Source organism: Nicotiana attenuata, chromosome 6 (genome assembly GCF_001879085.1).
Source record: "Nicotiana attenuata strain UT chromosome 6, NIATTr2, whole genome shotgun sequence".
Taxonomy (NCBI): domain Eukaryota; kingdom Viridiplantae; phylum Streptophyta; class Magnoliopsida; order Solanales; family Solanaceae; genus Nicotiana; species Nicotiana attenuata.
The window spans coordinates 58563495-58579574 of record NC_031994.1 but is presented as its reverse complement, the minus strand read 5'-3'; the positions used below and the strand labels follow the sequence as shown (position 1 = coordinate 58579574).

Genomic DNA, 16080 nt, shown 5'->3' with positions numbered 1-16080 from the left:
TCTGTTGCAGCAAAATAGTGGTTATTTTTCAATGACTTGGCAAACGCTGGCTATTTTTGAATGACCAGACCGAAAAATTGGCTAGCCCGTGCTATTTTAACGGGGAAGGGCCGGACGACAAGGGTCTATCGTACGCAGTCTTACCCTGCATTTGCAAGATTTTAGTATCTGTGATCAAGATTTTATGGAAATAGTAAAGCCTTGTGGCCTCTATTGTCAAACATGGCTAGAAAATTGAAGAGCAACAAGTAGAATTCCATAATATAATCTGTTTAATTTTCACCAACAAGAGAATTGGTTGATTCATAAATCAAGATGTACAATAGTGTAGAACATTATACATCCCAAATCCAGATGTACAATGCTAAATCTGGTTTGTTCAATGGGCAGCAAGTTTGTCACCAAACTTATTTCATTGTCTGACTAATGTTTTTCCAATGCCTAATACTCTTTTATTCAGTATACAATCACACTCTTCTAACAAGAACAAACCTATTACTGAAACATAACAACAACAACAACAACAACAAAAGACGATAAACAATCCTCTGGACAAGAATTTGAACCTTGCACATGAGCAAATCCCGATGGGAAGAAGGAGGACGGACATGCAAATGGCGGTTCCAACCTTCTCAAGTTTAGCCGGAATGGAGAAACTCCTGGTAAAAAGCGTTTTCCCTTTTTAGTGGGCCCCATGCGGCGGGAATATGGATCTGGTGGATTTCACATTCATGCAGGGAATACAGATGCATAACGGGGAAAAAAAGGACACAAGCTATTACATCTCATCATATAACTATGGCTAAAGAACTTAGTTACTGATGGCTGAAGGAAATCATTCCTATGGCGCGCTCCTACGGCTAAATTCAGTTAACAGAATCCTTTTATAATAGTCAGAGCGACTACGATGATAATCAATCCATACGCATAATTGTCTAATCGCCTCTCGCTTTTCCTCCTTTAATACCAACATTGATTCCTCTTGGTCCTTGATCGTTTTCTCTAGTTCTCTAACTTTATTCTCTAACTTCCAAACTCTCTCTCTATATTTCAATATCTCAGCTTCTTTATCATCACATTGTGTAAGTAAACAATCAAAATCATCTTTAACATGTGCCGTTGCTTTGTTTTTCCTCATCACCCAATCTTTTACGAACTTCAACTCACACGAGACTTTTGATATTCGATTCAAGAAATGAGCCGTACATTCCTCAAAATTTAATGCCACCGCGTCTAATGAACCTAACATATCACTTGCTGTCAATGATATATCCTTAATTCCCCTTAGCCCCATCTCATGCCTTGCATTTTTTTCCTTTAGATCTTTATTTTCTTTCTCGTACGAGTTCCTGGTTTTTTGGTACCACTCCTTGTTCTCGATATGCAATTGTTCTGCCACACGGATCCTTCTGCTCAAGATTCGTAAACTGTCCTCAAACATCTTGCGTAGTTCCTCTGTCATTTCTTCTAGTTTTTTTTCAGCATTCTGAAAATTTGATTTAGATTCTTCTAACCTGATTTGCATTTGCTTATGTTCCTCCTTTGACTTGTTTACGATAATTTCCATTCCTCTTATATTTTTCTCCTGCTCCGCGATCTTAATAGTCAATTCAGTGTTTTTCTTTTCCATCTGCTTAAGGCTTTGTGAAAATTCATGTTTCTCTTTCTCAAGCTGAGATTTCAATCTTGTTTTTTCAGTTTCTGCAGTTGAAATTCGCGCTGTTAACTTTGAATTCTGAGTAGACATATCGTTCATATAAGCGTCAAGTTTCTTTTGAAGAATTCCCACCTCTGCTTCTTTTCCTAAAAGTTTTGTTTCCAACTCCATAATCTTATCATTCAGCTTTTCTTTTTGTAATTCCAAATGATAAGCTTCTTGATTCATATCCATTATCTTCTCTTTCAAGTCACTTGTTTCTTTCGCGAGTGATTTCACCTCCGAGTTTAACCCTTCCTTCTCTTTTGTTACCCCTTCCTCTGACAACGTCGTGCTTGTTAATTTCACTTTCATGTTCTCTATCTGAAGTTTACATTCTGATACTTCTTGAGTTTTTTCTTTGAGTGACAACTCTAGCTCGTATTTCTGATTTCTTAAGGCTTCCAACTCATGTTGCAGATAATCATCAGTCCTTTCTGTTAAATCAAGAAATTGTGTTCTTTCTGTTACGTCCTTGACTTGGTCCGATCCTTTTTTGGTTTCATGTAACAATTTTTCTTCCAATTCATTCCTTTCAGCGTGTAAACGGTCCACTTCTTTCTGCAGACCGGTTGATTTTGACATCAGATCGTCGATTCTTGACTTTGATTTCTGCTGATTCTCCTTGAATTTTTTAAGAAGTTGAGAAAATTGATCATCTTTCTTTCTGAATGTTGCTTGTAGTTCTAAGACGCGAGCTTGCAATCTTGAATTACTTTCTTCCATTCGTTTAACTTCATTTGACTTGCATACGATTTGATCCTCGAGTTCTCCCTTTCGAACACATAAGTTTTCTAATTCAAGCTTCATTGTAGCAACTTGATCTTCTAACCCTTTCATTTGAGACAATCTCTCCTTCTCGCGAAGTTCAAATTTATCAGTGATAGACGAGATCTCGTCTTCTTTTTCCTTCACTTTCTCTTTTAACAATGTAGATTCATTTATCAACTTCTCTTCACCTTGAATCCTAAGGTCTTTGAAGAATTCCTCTGGCTCAGATACTCGGCCAAAAGACATCGGTGTCTCAAATTTTTCCACATCAAAATCCATAGTGTCAACCTTAACTTCACTTTTCGAAGTTATTTTATCCTTCAAAATAGCATCCTCTACATCTAAACTCTCACAATTGGAACAAGATGAGTTACTTTTGGTAGCCATTTCCTCAGGAGTATAATATAATTCTGAATTCGAACACGAAGATGATTGAGAAGACAAATCGCCCTCGTGTTCTTCATTAAGTTTTTTCCTTACTTCACCTTTCAGATTATCATACATAGAATATAAGGATTGGTATTGTTTGTGGAATTCATCAACAAGTTGAAGTAGTTCTGATCTTCTCTTCAAATTTCCTTCTCTACTCCCTTGATTTAATCTCTTAATTAGCTTTGCTATTCTCTTTACTTTGTTCTCTATTTCTGCAAAGAACAAAACTCAGGTTAGGATTCTCTTATTTTATAAAACGATACATTATGAGACGACGAAAAACAGCAAAACCACAGAGTACAGTATAAAACGATACATTAGAAATGACGAAAAACAGCAAAACCAAACAGGATTTTAAGTTTGACACCGTTATACGCAAGGCAAATACAGGATTTGGAGCCAGTGCGTTCAAAATGAGGGTGACCTTAATATTCGTTTTCTTGAACATGTTTATATAGTTCGAGCTGAAAATGATGTGTTGGATCGAACGCATTGAAGCCATTCTAGATCCGCCTCTAATTATACACCTAGTTAAAAACACATAAGCTCTTATAAAAAAACTTGGATGTCACAGAACTTAATAATTACTCCCTCTGTTCCAATTTACGTGAACCTATTTCCTTTTTGGTCCGTTCCAAAAAGAATGACCCCTTTCTAAATTTGGTAACAATTTAGCTTAAATTCACAATTCTACCCTTAATGAGAAGCTTTTATAACCACACAAATATTCTGGGCCCCTTTTTGACCTGTTTAGGACCATAAATTTCCAAAAGTCTTCATTTTTTCTTAAACTCCGTGCCCAGTCAAACAGGTTCACATAAATTGGAAAGGAGGGAGTATTATATAGTACAATACAGTCAATACCAAACAACAAACAAAACAGTCTAAACGGACATTGTTTCGACAAGACAATACAGTAGGATATAACACGATATAAAACGACACATTACGAAATGAAGAAAAACATCACGCTAAACAAGCTGTTAAGTTTACCATCATTATACAAAGAGGCGAATCCATGATATAGAGTTAGTTGGTTTAGAATAAGTGTAATCTTATCATATGTATTACGCTTTATATTCTTTTTTGCACATGTTTATATAGTTCGAGCTGAAAGCAATGTGTTCAGTTGAACTCATAGAACTCATTTTAGATCGGCCTTGAATTATACACCTAGTTACATTAAGTTTTGCCACCATTATGCATTTTCTTGACAGGATGATCAGCAACTTACTGCGAACTAGTTGCCATTCTGTATACCACAAAAATCCGCGTTCAGGGTAAATTTGTGCGCGAAGATGTGCTTTAAATTGCCTTCGTTTTGCCTCTAACGCGTTATCCCACAACCTCCAATAACATTCAAAGGGTCGAGGTTGTTCTGGAATTGAATAATTACCTATTTTTGTCCATTTCAATTGTTCTTCTTTTTCAAGATCAATATGACTCCCAAATGCCTTCATTGCTTCCTTCCAACTACGCTTCGTCATGTCTGTCCCCAAACTTTCAATGAATACTAATGCTCGAAATTGGCTGTTGGCATCAAAATTGTTTCTTCAACTGCATTAAAGAGAGGAAATGGTAAATAACTAGTTACAATTTGAATAAAAGTCAGGAACCAAGAATTCTAACAACAACAACAATAACAACCCAGTAAAATGTCACAAGTGGAATCTGAGGAGGATAGTGTGTACGCAAAACTTACCCCTATCCCGGGGTAGAGAGGCTATTTTCGATAGACCATCGGCTCAAGCAGACGAAAAGAGACAATTGATCAATGACAACAACAGAAACCAGAAAAATAATATCAACATCGTAAGAGCCAGAAAATAGATGGAAACGCAATAACAATACCCAATAAATATGGTAGGATACTATGAAAAATGGAAAAATAATGGGATCAAAAACAATGCAAAGATATTACATCTCGGGTTTTAACCTGTGACCTAGAGCAAATTTTGAGCCACATTTACTACATGCACCACAAGATTCCCTTACGTCAAAATTCAACAATTTATATATACACACAAAAAAAAAAGAAAAAAAAAAGTTATTTTTGCCCTATTTGCTATAATTTTGAGACGAAGATGCTTCAATTAAACACTATGTCTATAAGGTCAATCTTTTTCACATACAAATATTAGAACGGGTAAAGTTACTGCCATGTGACCAGTAGGTCACGGGTTCAAGCCGCGAAAATAGCTTTTTGCAGAAATGCAGGGAAAGGTTGCGTACAATAGACCCTTGTGGTCCGGCTCTTCTCCGGACCCCGCGCATAGCGGGAGCTTAGTGTACCGGGCTACCCTTTTTTTTTTTACATATAGTAGAAAGGAATCCTCATGGCTCCTTTGTGTGTTTATTTTCTTTATTTTTTGATCCCCTAGGTGAAAATACTACTTCCGCCACTGTCCCAGGTAGTGCATGTTGAATTATTACATGTTAAATCTCTTTAAAAAACAAGGAGAACATAAAAATAAACATCTAGAACAGACCCAAACATTTGTCAAGATTCATCCAACAATTTATAACATATGATGTTTGAAAAACTTCACCTTAATCAAATGCTTTAAATAGAAAAAAATCCTTTTTCGTTTGAGGTTCATTTTTTTTCCCTGAAATCTGTTGATTTAATTTCATGTATGTAATAAACATGAGACAATATGCAAAAAAAAATAAAAAATACAGATAAAAGAAACACACATGAACATTCAGGATATATAGATACATATATTTAAATAAAAGAAATGTTGTTTTGAAGGTAAAGAGCTTCAAGAAGGGCAATGAAAATGTTGAATATATGAAATTAAAAGAGATATCAAACAGAAAAGTAGATATAATTAGCATAAATACTTCAACAAAGAGAAATATATTACCATGCAAAATTCACTTTTTTTCATTGGTAAGCTTCCATTTTCTGGATTTTTGTCCTTTTTTTTTCTCAAAATATTACCAAAATTTGGGAGCAAAAAGATGAGGATGTTTCATCTGAATCAAGGAAAAAAGAGCTTTAAAAGGGTTAAAGAGGAGGAAGAACAAAATGGGGATCACAAAACACAAACATTTATTTTAATTTGACATATTTGGTGTGATTCTAATTTGGCATATTTTTTGTAATATAAAAGCAAAAAAAATGATTCTAGAAAGTGTAAATATTGAGTCAAAAAAACAAAAAAATGAAGGTCTTCCTTGATTTATCAATCATCTAGAAAATTACGTTAAATTGTGGTGTTGCTTTTATTTTACCTTTTAATCAAAGTTTTCTTTTATTAGTGACTAACTGTGCACTTTAGAGTAAATATATGTATTTACTTTTAAGCCACTTTTTAAAATGTCTTTAGTCTTTAGCCACTGCTTTAATAAACTTTAACTGCCCGGACGAAAATACCCTTCTGCTCATGTCCTTAACTTTTGAACTTAACTTCAGGACTTCAGGACTACATGTCCTTAACTTTTGAACTTGGAACTCTAGGTTCAGGACTTCGGGACTACATGTCCTTAACTTTTGAACTTAACTTCAGGACTTCAGGACTACATGTCCTTAACTTTTGAACTTAACTTCAGGACTTCAGGACTACATGTCCTTAACTTTTGAACTTGTAACTGTAAGTTCAGGATCAAGTGTCCTTAACTTTTGAGCTTGTTAGTCTAAGTTGAGGACCTATTGTCCTTAACTTTTGGGCTTCTTAGCCTAAGTTCAGGACCTATTGTCCTTAACTTTTGAGCTTGTTAGTCTAAGTTCAGGACTTCAGGACCTATTGTCCTTAACTTTTGAACTTGTAACTGTAAGTTCAGGACCTATTGTCCTTAACTTTTGGGCTTCTTAGCCTAAGTTCAGGACCTATTGTCCTTAACTTTTGAGCTTGTTAGTCTAAGTTCAGGACCAAGTGTCCTTAACTTTTGAACTTGTAATTCTAAGTTCAGGACCAAGTGTCCTTAACTTTTGAACTTGGAACTCGAAGTTTAGGACCAAGTGTCCTTAACTTTTGAACTTGGAACTCGAAGTTCAGGACCAAGTGTCCTTAATTTTTGCTACCGCTAAGCATTGAAAATGCAGAAACCTCCATTACTTCTTTTGCTTTCATTCTCATCCCTCAAACTGCTAATTCTGAGTTACTACTACTAGACTTGGAAATATTACAAGTAACCATTTTGTTCCTATAAACTGTAGTGTTTTCTATTACTCTGAAAAAACACAAGAATTGGATTCTGTTTCTTTTTAGATCATGAACTGTGAAGAGATAGAAGAAATATGGCAGAAACAAATGAGATCGTTGCAGTCAAGTCTTTCCATTGCAAAAAGGAGCTTAACCCTTGATGATTCGAGGAGGAACTCTGATGCGTCCGTCAATCCAACCGATGAGAAAGAGTCTAGTTGCACAGTTCTTCTCCCGAAAGAGATAGGAGAAAGGGTAACACAGTCTTTTCATATTAATTTTAATAGACTAGTGGCTACTATTGCTAAGCATTGAAAATGCTGGATAAAAAGTAAATACCACTTTAAAAAGTGGCTACCCCATGCAATTTTTACTACATACGCCACTGCACACTCGCAAATTTGGCTGAATATATAAGGTAATTCACACACCCTGGAAAATTCAATAAAAATTGCATGGGGCGCCCTATTTGGGCGTCCCCTTTTAACCTGTAGCCGCTTTGTCTTTCTGTTTGTACCCGTACCCGTTTTTTTGTTAAAAGCCATTTGAAAAGACTATTTTGCCCTTCTTTATTAAAAGACTACTTTCTCTCTAAGTATACGCTAGTCCTCTACTGTCTCTGTCTCTCTCTCTCCCGTTATTCGCATTTTTTGTTCCTCTCTGAAATCAAACGGTTTTCGTCGTTGTTTTGATTTTTCAACTGCTAGTCGTCGTTGTTCCCACATTACGATTTAATCACAGGTACATTGCATTAACTTTCTGGGTTTTATTTTACGATTTAATTTTTGGTTTTGGTTTTGATAGTCATGTATTTATGATAAAATATTTTCTTAGGGTTTAGTTTGATAAGTGCATTAGTTTTACTTTTACGATTGTGTTTTTAGGTTTTTTGAACGAGTGTTTATATTGTTGATGAAAATTCTATAAATTCTTCTGTGATTAGACGTCCAAATTCTTAAAAATTTTGAGAGTTAAATAGATGATACTATTAAAGTGTGAAGTTTATAATAGTTCAATGATACCTTAGATAGGAGCTGAAGTTTTTTTTTCATGTTTTGGCATTATTTTTGGATTTGAATTTGTGGTTTGTTTTTTGTAAAAACTACAACATGTTTTTTTGCTGAATGTTTTGTGTTTGTAACTGGTGAAGTTCAGCTTTAGGAGCTGAAGTTTTTGTGTTTGTAACTGGTGAAGTCCAGCTTTAGGAGCTGAAGTTTTTGTGTTTGTTACTGGTGAACTTCAGCCTACAGCTGAAGTTCTTGTTTTGTAACTGTCGAACTTCAACTGTAGAGCTGAAGTTTTTGTTTTATAACTGTCGAACTTCAGCTGCTGTAGTTTTTACAAAAAACAAAACTACTGGTGAAGTTCAGCTTTAGGAGCTGAAGTTTTTGTGTTTGTAACTGGTGAAGTCCAGCTTTAGGAGCTGAAGTTTTTGTGTTTGTTACTGGTGAACTTCGGCTCTAGAGCTGAAGTTTTTATTTTGTAACTGTCGAACTTCAACTCTAGAGCTGAAGTTTTTGTTTTATAACTGTCGAACTTCAGCTCTAGGGCTGAAGTTTTTGTCTTTTTAACTATCGAACTTCAGCCTTCTTAGGTATTGAAGTTTTAACTGATCTTTTTTATAATGTCCTGATGTTATTTTTTGTATCTTTTACTTTTTTTGAATAGATGGCTCCTAAAGCACCTAAAGATCCTAATGCAGCTAAAGTAGCAAAGCACCTAAAGCACCTAGACAACCTATAATACCCCCAGGTCCTTATGTCCCTGCTCCTCCACCTACAAGACCAGGGCAAAGATATTTTGAGTTTGGAGATTGATTTAACTCTAAGGGTTACTGGAAGGGGAACCATGATTTGAAGAAATTAATTGCAACTTTCTTGACTCCTACACAATGGGATAAGCTTAATAATGGTACATTTCGATACATTATGCTATGGAGAATTTCCAATGCAGCATGAAGTTGGTTCATTGTCTGTGTCTTTCTCGAATATTCACCAATGATCGAGACTCCATTAGTTTCAAGATTTTTGGTCATGATGTTTCCTTCACCCTTGAAGACTTTCACATTATGTGTGGTTTGCGGATCACAGCACATAATGTTGAAATAATAATTAATCGAGAGAGCAATATTCTGAAGCGGTATTTTGGTAAGTCCAAGGGTGTGACTTTGAAGGATATTCAAAGTTTTATGACTCGCAATGAAATTCCAAAGAATGTTGTGAATCTGTAACGACCTGGCCGGTCGTTTTTGGAATTTACGCCCCGATCCCCTATTAACTGCTTTCCCCAAGCTTATTTCTGCTATTTTGATTTTCCGGGGTGTTCGGTTTTGAGTTTTGGAGAGTTTTGGGACACTTAGTCCCTAAATGAGAGCTTAAGTGTTGGAAAATTAACCGTAGTCGGAACAGTGTGAAGACGGCCTCGGAATGGAAATCCGATGGTTCCCTTAGCTCCGTTAGGTGGTTTCGGGTTTAGGGGTATGGTCGGATTGTGATTTGGAGGTCCGTAGCTAATTTAGGCTTGAAATGCCGAAGGTTGAATTTTGGAAGTTTCCGGTCGATAGTGAGATTTTGATCCGAGGGTCGAAATGGAATTCCGAGAGTTGCAGTAGTTCCGTTATGTCATTTGGGATGTGCGTGCAAAGTTTCAGGTCATTCGGACGAGGTTTGGTAGACTTTTAGATCGAAAATGTGTTATTAGAGTTTTTGGAATTCTTAAGGTTAAATCCGATGAAAAATAGGTGTTTTGATGTTGTTTTGAGCGTTCCAAAGGTTGGAACAAGTTTGAATGATGTTATGGGTTATGTCCGTAGGTTTGGTTGAGGTCCCGGGGGCCTCGGGTGTGTTTCGGATGCTCAACGGACCATTCTTGGACTTGGAATGATTGCAGATTTTTTGCTGTTGTGTTGTAGAGAAAACCTTCATCGCGTTCGCGAGAGGGTCTTGCGTTCGCGTAGAGCATCGGGGTGGAGCAGCTGAAATGTGCTTCGTGTTCGCGAAGGCAAGGGCCCATTGGTCTTCGCGTTTGCGGCATGGTCCCCGCGTTCGCGTAGGTTCTGCCCATGTAAGCTACGCGTTCACGAGTGGACCTCGCGTTTGCAAAAGAGGAATTTGACCAGCAGGACTTTTGTGAATAGCGTTCGCGATAGTGGCCTCGCATTCGCGAAGAAGAACGCGTCTGGGCAGAAAGATTTCAAAATCGAGGGTTTAGCCATTTTCACCAAAACTTAAGCTTGGGAGCTCGGATTTAAGCGAGATTTTGAGGGATTTTCAGAGGCATCGATTGGGTAACGATTCTAAACTTCTTTTTGCTTATAACCCATTATATTTTGCTTATAACCCATTAATCTAAACAAGAATTCATCATTTAATTTCGGGATTTGTATGAAAATTTGGGGGAAAGTTCTTAGACCAAGAGATTGGGTTTTGATTGGGTTTTTGACCTCCGATTTGAGAGATTCTTACATGAATAGACTCGTGAGAGTGTGAGGATTCCGGAAATGTAAATTTTACCGGATTTCGAGACGTGGGCCCGGTGGGCATTTTGATCATTTTACCTAATTTTGCGCATTAGCTTAGGATTTAATTATAGAATTAGTTACTTGAAGTGTTATTTACATTATGCAAATGAATTTAATAGATTTGGGCCATTTGGAGTCGGATACTCGTGGCAAAGGTGTGGTTTCGAGTTGATTTGAGCTATATTCGAGGTAAGTGGCTTGTCTAACCTTGTGTGGGGGACCTCTCCCCTTAGGATTGATATTGTGGTAATTGAAATGCCTCGTACGTGAGGTGACGAGCGTGTACTTGAGCTAATTGTTGAAAAATCCTGTTTTCTTTAAGTATTTAAATTGAGTTCCTTCTCTTATTTCATGTTACTTGCGTATTTAGCATGTTGTTAGTTTAGAAAAGTATGTTTAGTAAATTTAATTGCCTATTTGCTAAATTTGCCTTAATTGCATTATGTGAAGCATGTTAGGCTAGACTTATTTGTTACTTAGTACGAAATCTAGCATTTGTAGAATACTTCTTGTGTTGCTACCATGTGTTTTAATTTGGGACTACGGGACCGCATCCCGGGAGATCCCCTGTAAGTATTTATGATCTGGACTGAAGTGCGGGATACCAAGAGATCCCCGGCACGTATATTGAGGATACTAAGAGATCCACGGGATATCAAGAGATCCCCAGTATATTTTTTGAGGATACCAAGAGATCCTCGGTTATCATCCTTGCTATGAGTGGTATTCCTTGTAGTTTGCCTTTATCTCTATTTCCGTTATTGCACTCTTATTATACTGTGTAGATATTTATAATAGACTCTCAGTTTTACTGCTTATTTACCCTGTCATTTCATTATATATATATACTTATCTCAGTAGGGCCCTGACCTTCCTCGTCACTACTCGACCGAGGTTAGGCTTGTCACTTACTGAGTACCGCTGTGGTGTACTCATGCCCTTTCTGCGCATGTTTTTCATGTGCGGATCCAAGTACTTCTGCATAGGCTTACCATCCTTGAGGCAGGGAGAACTTTTGGAGACTTCGAGGTACATCTGCCGCGTCCGCAGACCGAAGAGTCTCCATCTTTATTCTATCTTGTAGTATTAGCCCTTCTATCATACTATTGATGTAGACATTCCGGAGTTAGAGCATTTTTCTATATTTCTCTCAGCTTGTGTTCCCGTGAGTTTTCGGGTTTTGGGATAGCGATGTAGAAGTTTGAGATATTGTGTTGTATTTGCCGAGCGGCATTCTATATGCTGTTCCTTTTAGTTATTTTGGGTTTTTGATTTATATTTCCGCAAGTTTCGATTTGTTTTTCCGCACTTGTTAGGCTTACCTAGTCGTAGAGACTAGGTGCCATCATGACAGTTCACGGAGGGCGAACTGGGGTCGTGACAAGTTGGTATCAGAGCTCTAGGTTCATAGGAGTCACGGAACACAGGCCAGTTTATTAGAGTCTCGTGATCGGTATGGAGACGTCTGTACTTATCTACGAGAGGCTATGTAACTGTTAGGAAAATTCCACTTCATTTGATTTCCTTGTCGTGCGAGATTTTTGACATCACAACTAAACTTCTGTCTTTCTATTCTCTCACAGATGGTGAGGACACGCGCTACCCGAGAGGATCAGGCACCCGCGCCCCCTACTGCAGCCGTCAGAGGCCGAGGCCGGGGTAGAGGCCAAGGACACGCTCGTAGTGCAGCCAGAGCACCCGCGCGAGTTGCCGCCGAGGTACCGCCAGCAGTACCGGTCGGAGTCCAGACACTCGATACATCTGCCACTACTACTCCAGCACTCCAGGAGACTTTGGCACAGTTTATAAGTATGTACACCACTTTGGCTCAGGCAGGGTTGCTTCTCCTTGCTGCAGCCACATCCCAGGCCGGGGGAGGAGTACAGACTCCCGCCGCCCGCACTCCTGAGCAGCGAGTGCATGTTGAGCAGGACCCAAAGGTTATACCTGTGCCGCCTGCAGTACCAGTTCAGCCCGAGGATAGGGCAGCGGCTTCAGAGGATGAGCAACAGAGACTTGAGAGGTTCAAGAAATATGATCCTCCTGTATTCAGTGGGTTAGCATCAGAGGATGCCTTGGGATTTCTGGAGGAGTGCTACCATATTCTCCGCATTATGGGCATATCAGGATCGAGTGGGGTTTCCTTCACCACTTTCCAGCTTCGAGGAGCCGCCTATCAATGGTGGCGTGCTTATGAGTTAGACAGTCCGGATGAGGCATCTTCCCTGACTTGGGCCCAGTTTTCATATATGTTCACGAGGGAGTACGTCCCCCAGAGTCTTAGGGACGCCTGGCGCACGGAGTTTGAGCGGTTGCGCCAGGGTACTATGACTGTCTCGGAGTATGCTGTCCGTTACATTGACTTGGCTAGGCATGCACCAACTTTGGTTTCTACGGTTCGCGAGAAGGTTCGTCGGTTCATTGAGGGGCTTATTCCCAGCATCAGATCTAGCATGGCTCGTGAGTTAGAGACGGATATATCTTATCAGCAGGTGGTGAGCATTGCTTGGAGGATTGAGGGTATGCATGCTAGGGACACAGAGGAGAGGGAGGCCAAGAGGTCTCGAGAGTCGGGTCATTATTCTGGTGCCCGTGCCCCAGCTGCAGGTTGTCATGGTAGGGGTCATATGGGCTGCCCCATTCATTCAGCTCTTCCAGCAGCCAGTGGTATTCCAGCTCCACCTAGGCCTCAGGAGCCTTATTATGCACCTCCAGTCTCTAGTGCGCCTCCTGCACGGGGTGCTTCCATTGGTCATCCCAGCAGACCTGGCCCGAGCCAGTCACAGCCGCCACGTCCTCCCAGAGCTTGTTTTGAGTGTGGTGACGCACGCCATGTGGTGAGGGATTGCCCCAGACTTGGGAGGGCTGCACCCCCACAGACCCCTCAGCCGCAGCGCACCCCGCAGAGCTCTCAGGCTATGGTCCCAGCACCAGCTGCTACTCCACTGGCCCAGCCAGCCAGAGGTGGAGGTCGCCTTCGAGGGGGAGGCCAGGCCAGATATTATGCTCTTCCAGGCCGTACTGAGGCTGCCGCCTCCGATTCTGTCATCACAGGTACTATCTTGGTCTGTCAGAGAGATGTATCGCTTCTATTCGATCCAGGCTCCACTTACTCTTATGTGTCTTCTTACTTTGCTCCGCATTTGGGTGTACCTCGGGATTCTTTGAGTTCCCCAGTTTATGTTTCTACTCCTGTGGGAGATTCTCTTATTGTGGACCGCGTTTACCGATCATGTTTGGTTATTCTTGGTGGTTTTGAGACCAGGGTTGACTTACTATTGCTCAGTATGGTTGATTTTGATATTATTTTGGGCATGGACTGGTTGTCGCCCCCATTATGCTATTCTTGATTGTCACGCCAAAACCGTGACACTGGCCATGCCAGGCGTACCGCGTATTGAGTGGAGGGGTGCCTTAGGTCACACTCCCAGTAGAGTTATTTCTTTCCTTAAGGCTCAGCGTATGGTTGAGAAAGGTTGTGATGCATACTTAGATTATGTGAGAGATGCCAGTATGGATACTCCTTCTGTTGATTCAGTCCCAGTAGTACGGGATTTCCCTGATGTGTTTCCAGCTGATCTTCCGGGCATGCCACCCGATAGGGACATTGATTTTGGCATTGATCTGTTGCCGGGCACTCAGCCCATTTCTATCCCTCCGTACCGTATGGCTCCTCCTGAGTTGAAGGAGTTGAAGGAGCAATTGCAGGAATTACTTGATAAGGGTTTTATTCGGCCCAATGTATCGCCTTGGGGTACTCCTATGTTATTTGTGAAGAAGAAGGATGGTTCTATGCGCATGTGTATTGATTACCGCCAGTTGAATAAGGTGACAGTGAAGAACCGCTATCCTTTGCCTCGTATGGATGATCTGTTTGACCAGCTTCAGGACGCACGAGTGTTTTCTAAGATCGATTTGCGCTCAGGTTACCATCAGTTGAAGATTCGGGAGCCAGATATCCCGAAGACTGCCTTCAGGACTCGGTATGGTCATTACGAGTTCCTTGTTATGTCATTTGGGCTGACCAATGCCCCAGCAGCCTTCATGCATCTGATGTAAAGTGTTTTCTGGCCATACCTTGATTCGTTCGTGATCGATTTTATTGATGACATCCTGGTGTATTCCCGGAGTCGGGGAAAGCATGAGCAGTACTTGAGGACAGTGCTCCAGACCTTGAGAGAGAAGAAGCTGTATGCTAAGTTCTCAAAATGTGAGTTTTGGTTGGATTCCGTGGCGTTCTTGGGTCATGTGGTCTCGAGAGAGGGTATTCAGGTGGATCCGAAGAAAGTGGAGGCCGTGCAGAGTTGGCCCAGACCACCCTCAGCTACAGAGATCCGTAGTTTTCTTGGCTTGGCGGGTTATTACCGTCGATTTGTTCAGGGGTTTTCTTCTATTGCAGCACCTATGACCAGACTGACCCAGAAGGGTGCTCTGTTTCAGTGGACGGACGAGTGTGAGGCGAGCTTTCAGAAGCTCAAGACAGCCCTGACTACAACCCCAGTTTTGATATTGCCTACCGGTTCGGGGTCTTATACTGTCTATTGTGATGCCTCGAGAGTTGGCCTTGGAGCGGTATTGATGCAGGACGGTAGGGTGATTGCCTACGCGTCCAGACAGTTGAAGATACATGAGAAGAATTATCCTGTCCATGATCTTGAGTTAGCTGCCATTGTTCATGCCTTGAAGATCTGGCGTCATTACTTGTACGGTGTGCCTTGTGAGATATATACTGATCACCAGAGCTTGCAGCATCTGTTCAAGCAGAAGGACCTTAATTTGCGTTAGAGGAGATGGCTAGAGTTGCTGAAGGATTATGACATCACTATCTTGTATCACCCGGGCAAGGCCAATGTGGTGGCCGATGCTTTGAGCCGCCGGGCAGAGAGTTTGGGGAGTTTGGCTTATTTAACAGCAGTAGAGAGGCCTATGGCGATAGATGTTCAAGCCCTAGCCAGCCAGTTTGTGAGATTGGATCTTTCAGAGCCCAGCCGGGTTCTAGCTTGTGTGGTTTCTCGGTCTTCCTTATTTGATCGTATCAGGGAGCGGCAGTATGATGACCCTCATTTGCTTGTCCTCAAGGACAAGGTCCAGCATGGTGATGCCAGAGATGTGACCATTGGCAAGGATGGAGTATTGAGGATGCAGGGTCGGCTCTGTGTACCCAATGTTGATGGGCTTCGGAAGTTAATTCTAGAGGAGGCCCATAGTTCATGGTATTCTATTCATCCGGGTGCCGCAAAGATGTATCAGGATTTGAGGCAGCATTATTGGTGGAGGCGGATGAAGAAGGATATAGTTGGGTTTGTAGCTCGGTGCCTTAATTGTCAGCAGGTGAAGTATGAGCACCAGAGACCGGGTGGATTACTTCAGCAGATAGAGATTCCAGAGTGGAAGTGGGAGCGGATCACCATGGACTTCGTAACCGGACTCCCACGGACTTTGAAGAAGTTCGATGCCATTTGGGTTATTGTGGATCGGCTAACCAAGTTCGCGCATTTCATCCCTGTGTG

The 16080-nt window shown here is 40.6% G+C and overlaps 1 protein-coding gene across 1 annotated transcript; it reads right to left on the bottom strand.

Moving 5' to 3' along the window:
• On the bottom strand, positions 282–5955 carry LOC109227054 (intracellular protein transport protein USO1-like). Its single transcript, XM_019392052.1, has 3 exons — positions 5770–5955; positions 4296–4456; positions 282–3111 (listed from the first exon to the last, which is right to left on the bottom strand). Exons 2-3 carry the CDS (start codon positions 4384–4386, stop codon positions 842–844), a joined length of 2361 nt encoding a protein of 786 aa, XP_019247597.1. The 5' UTR covers positions 4387–4456; positions 5770–5955; the 3' UTR covers positions 282–841.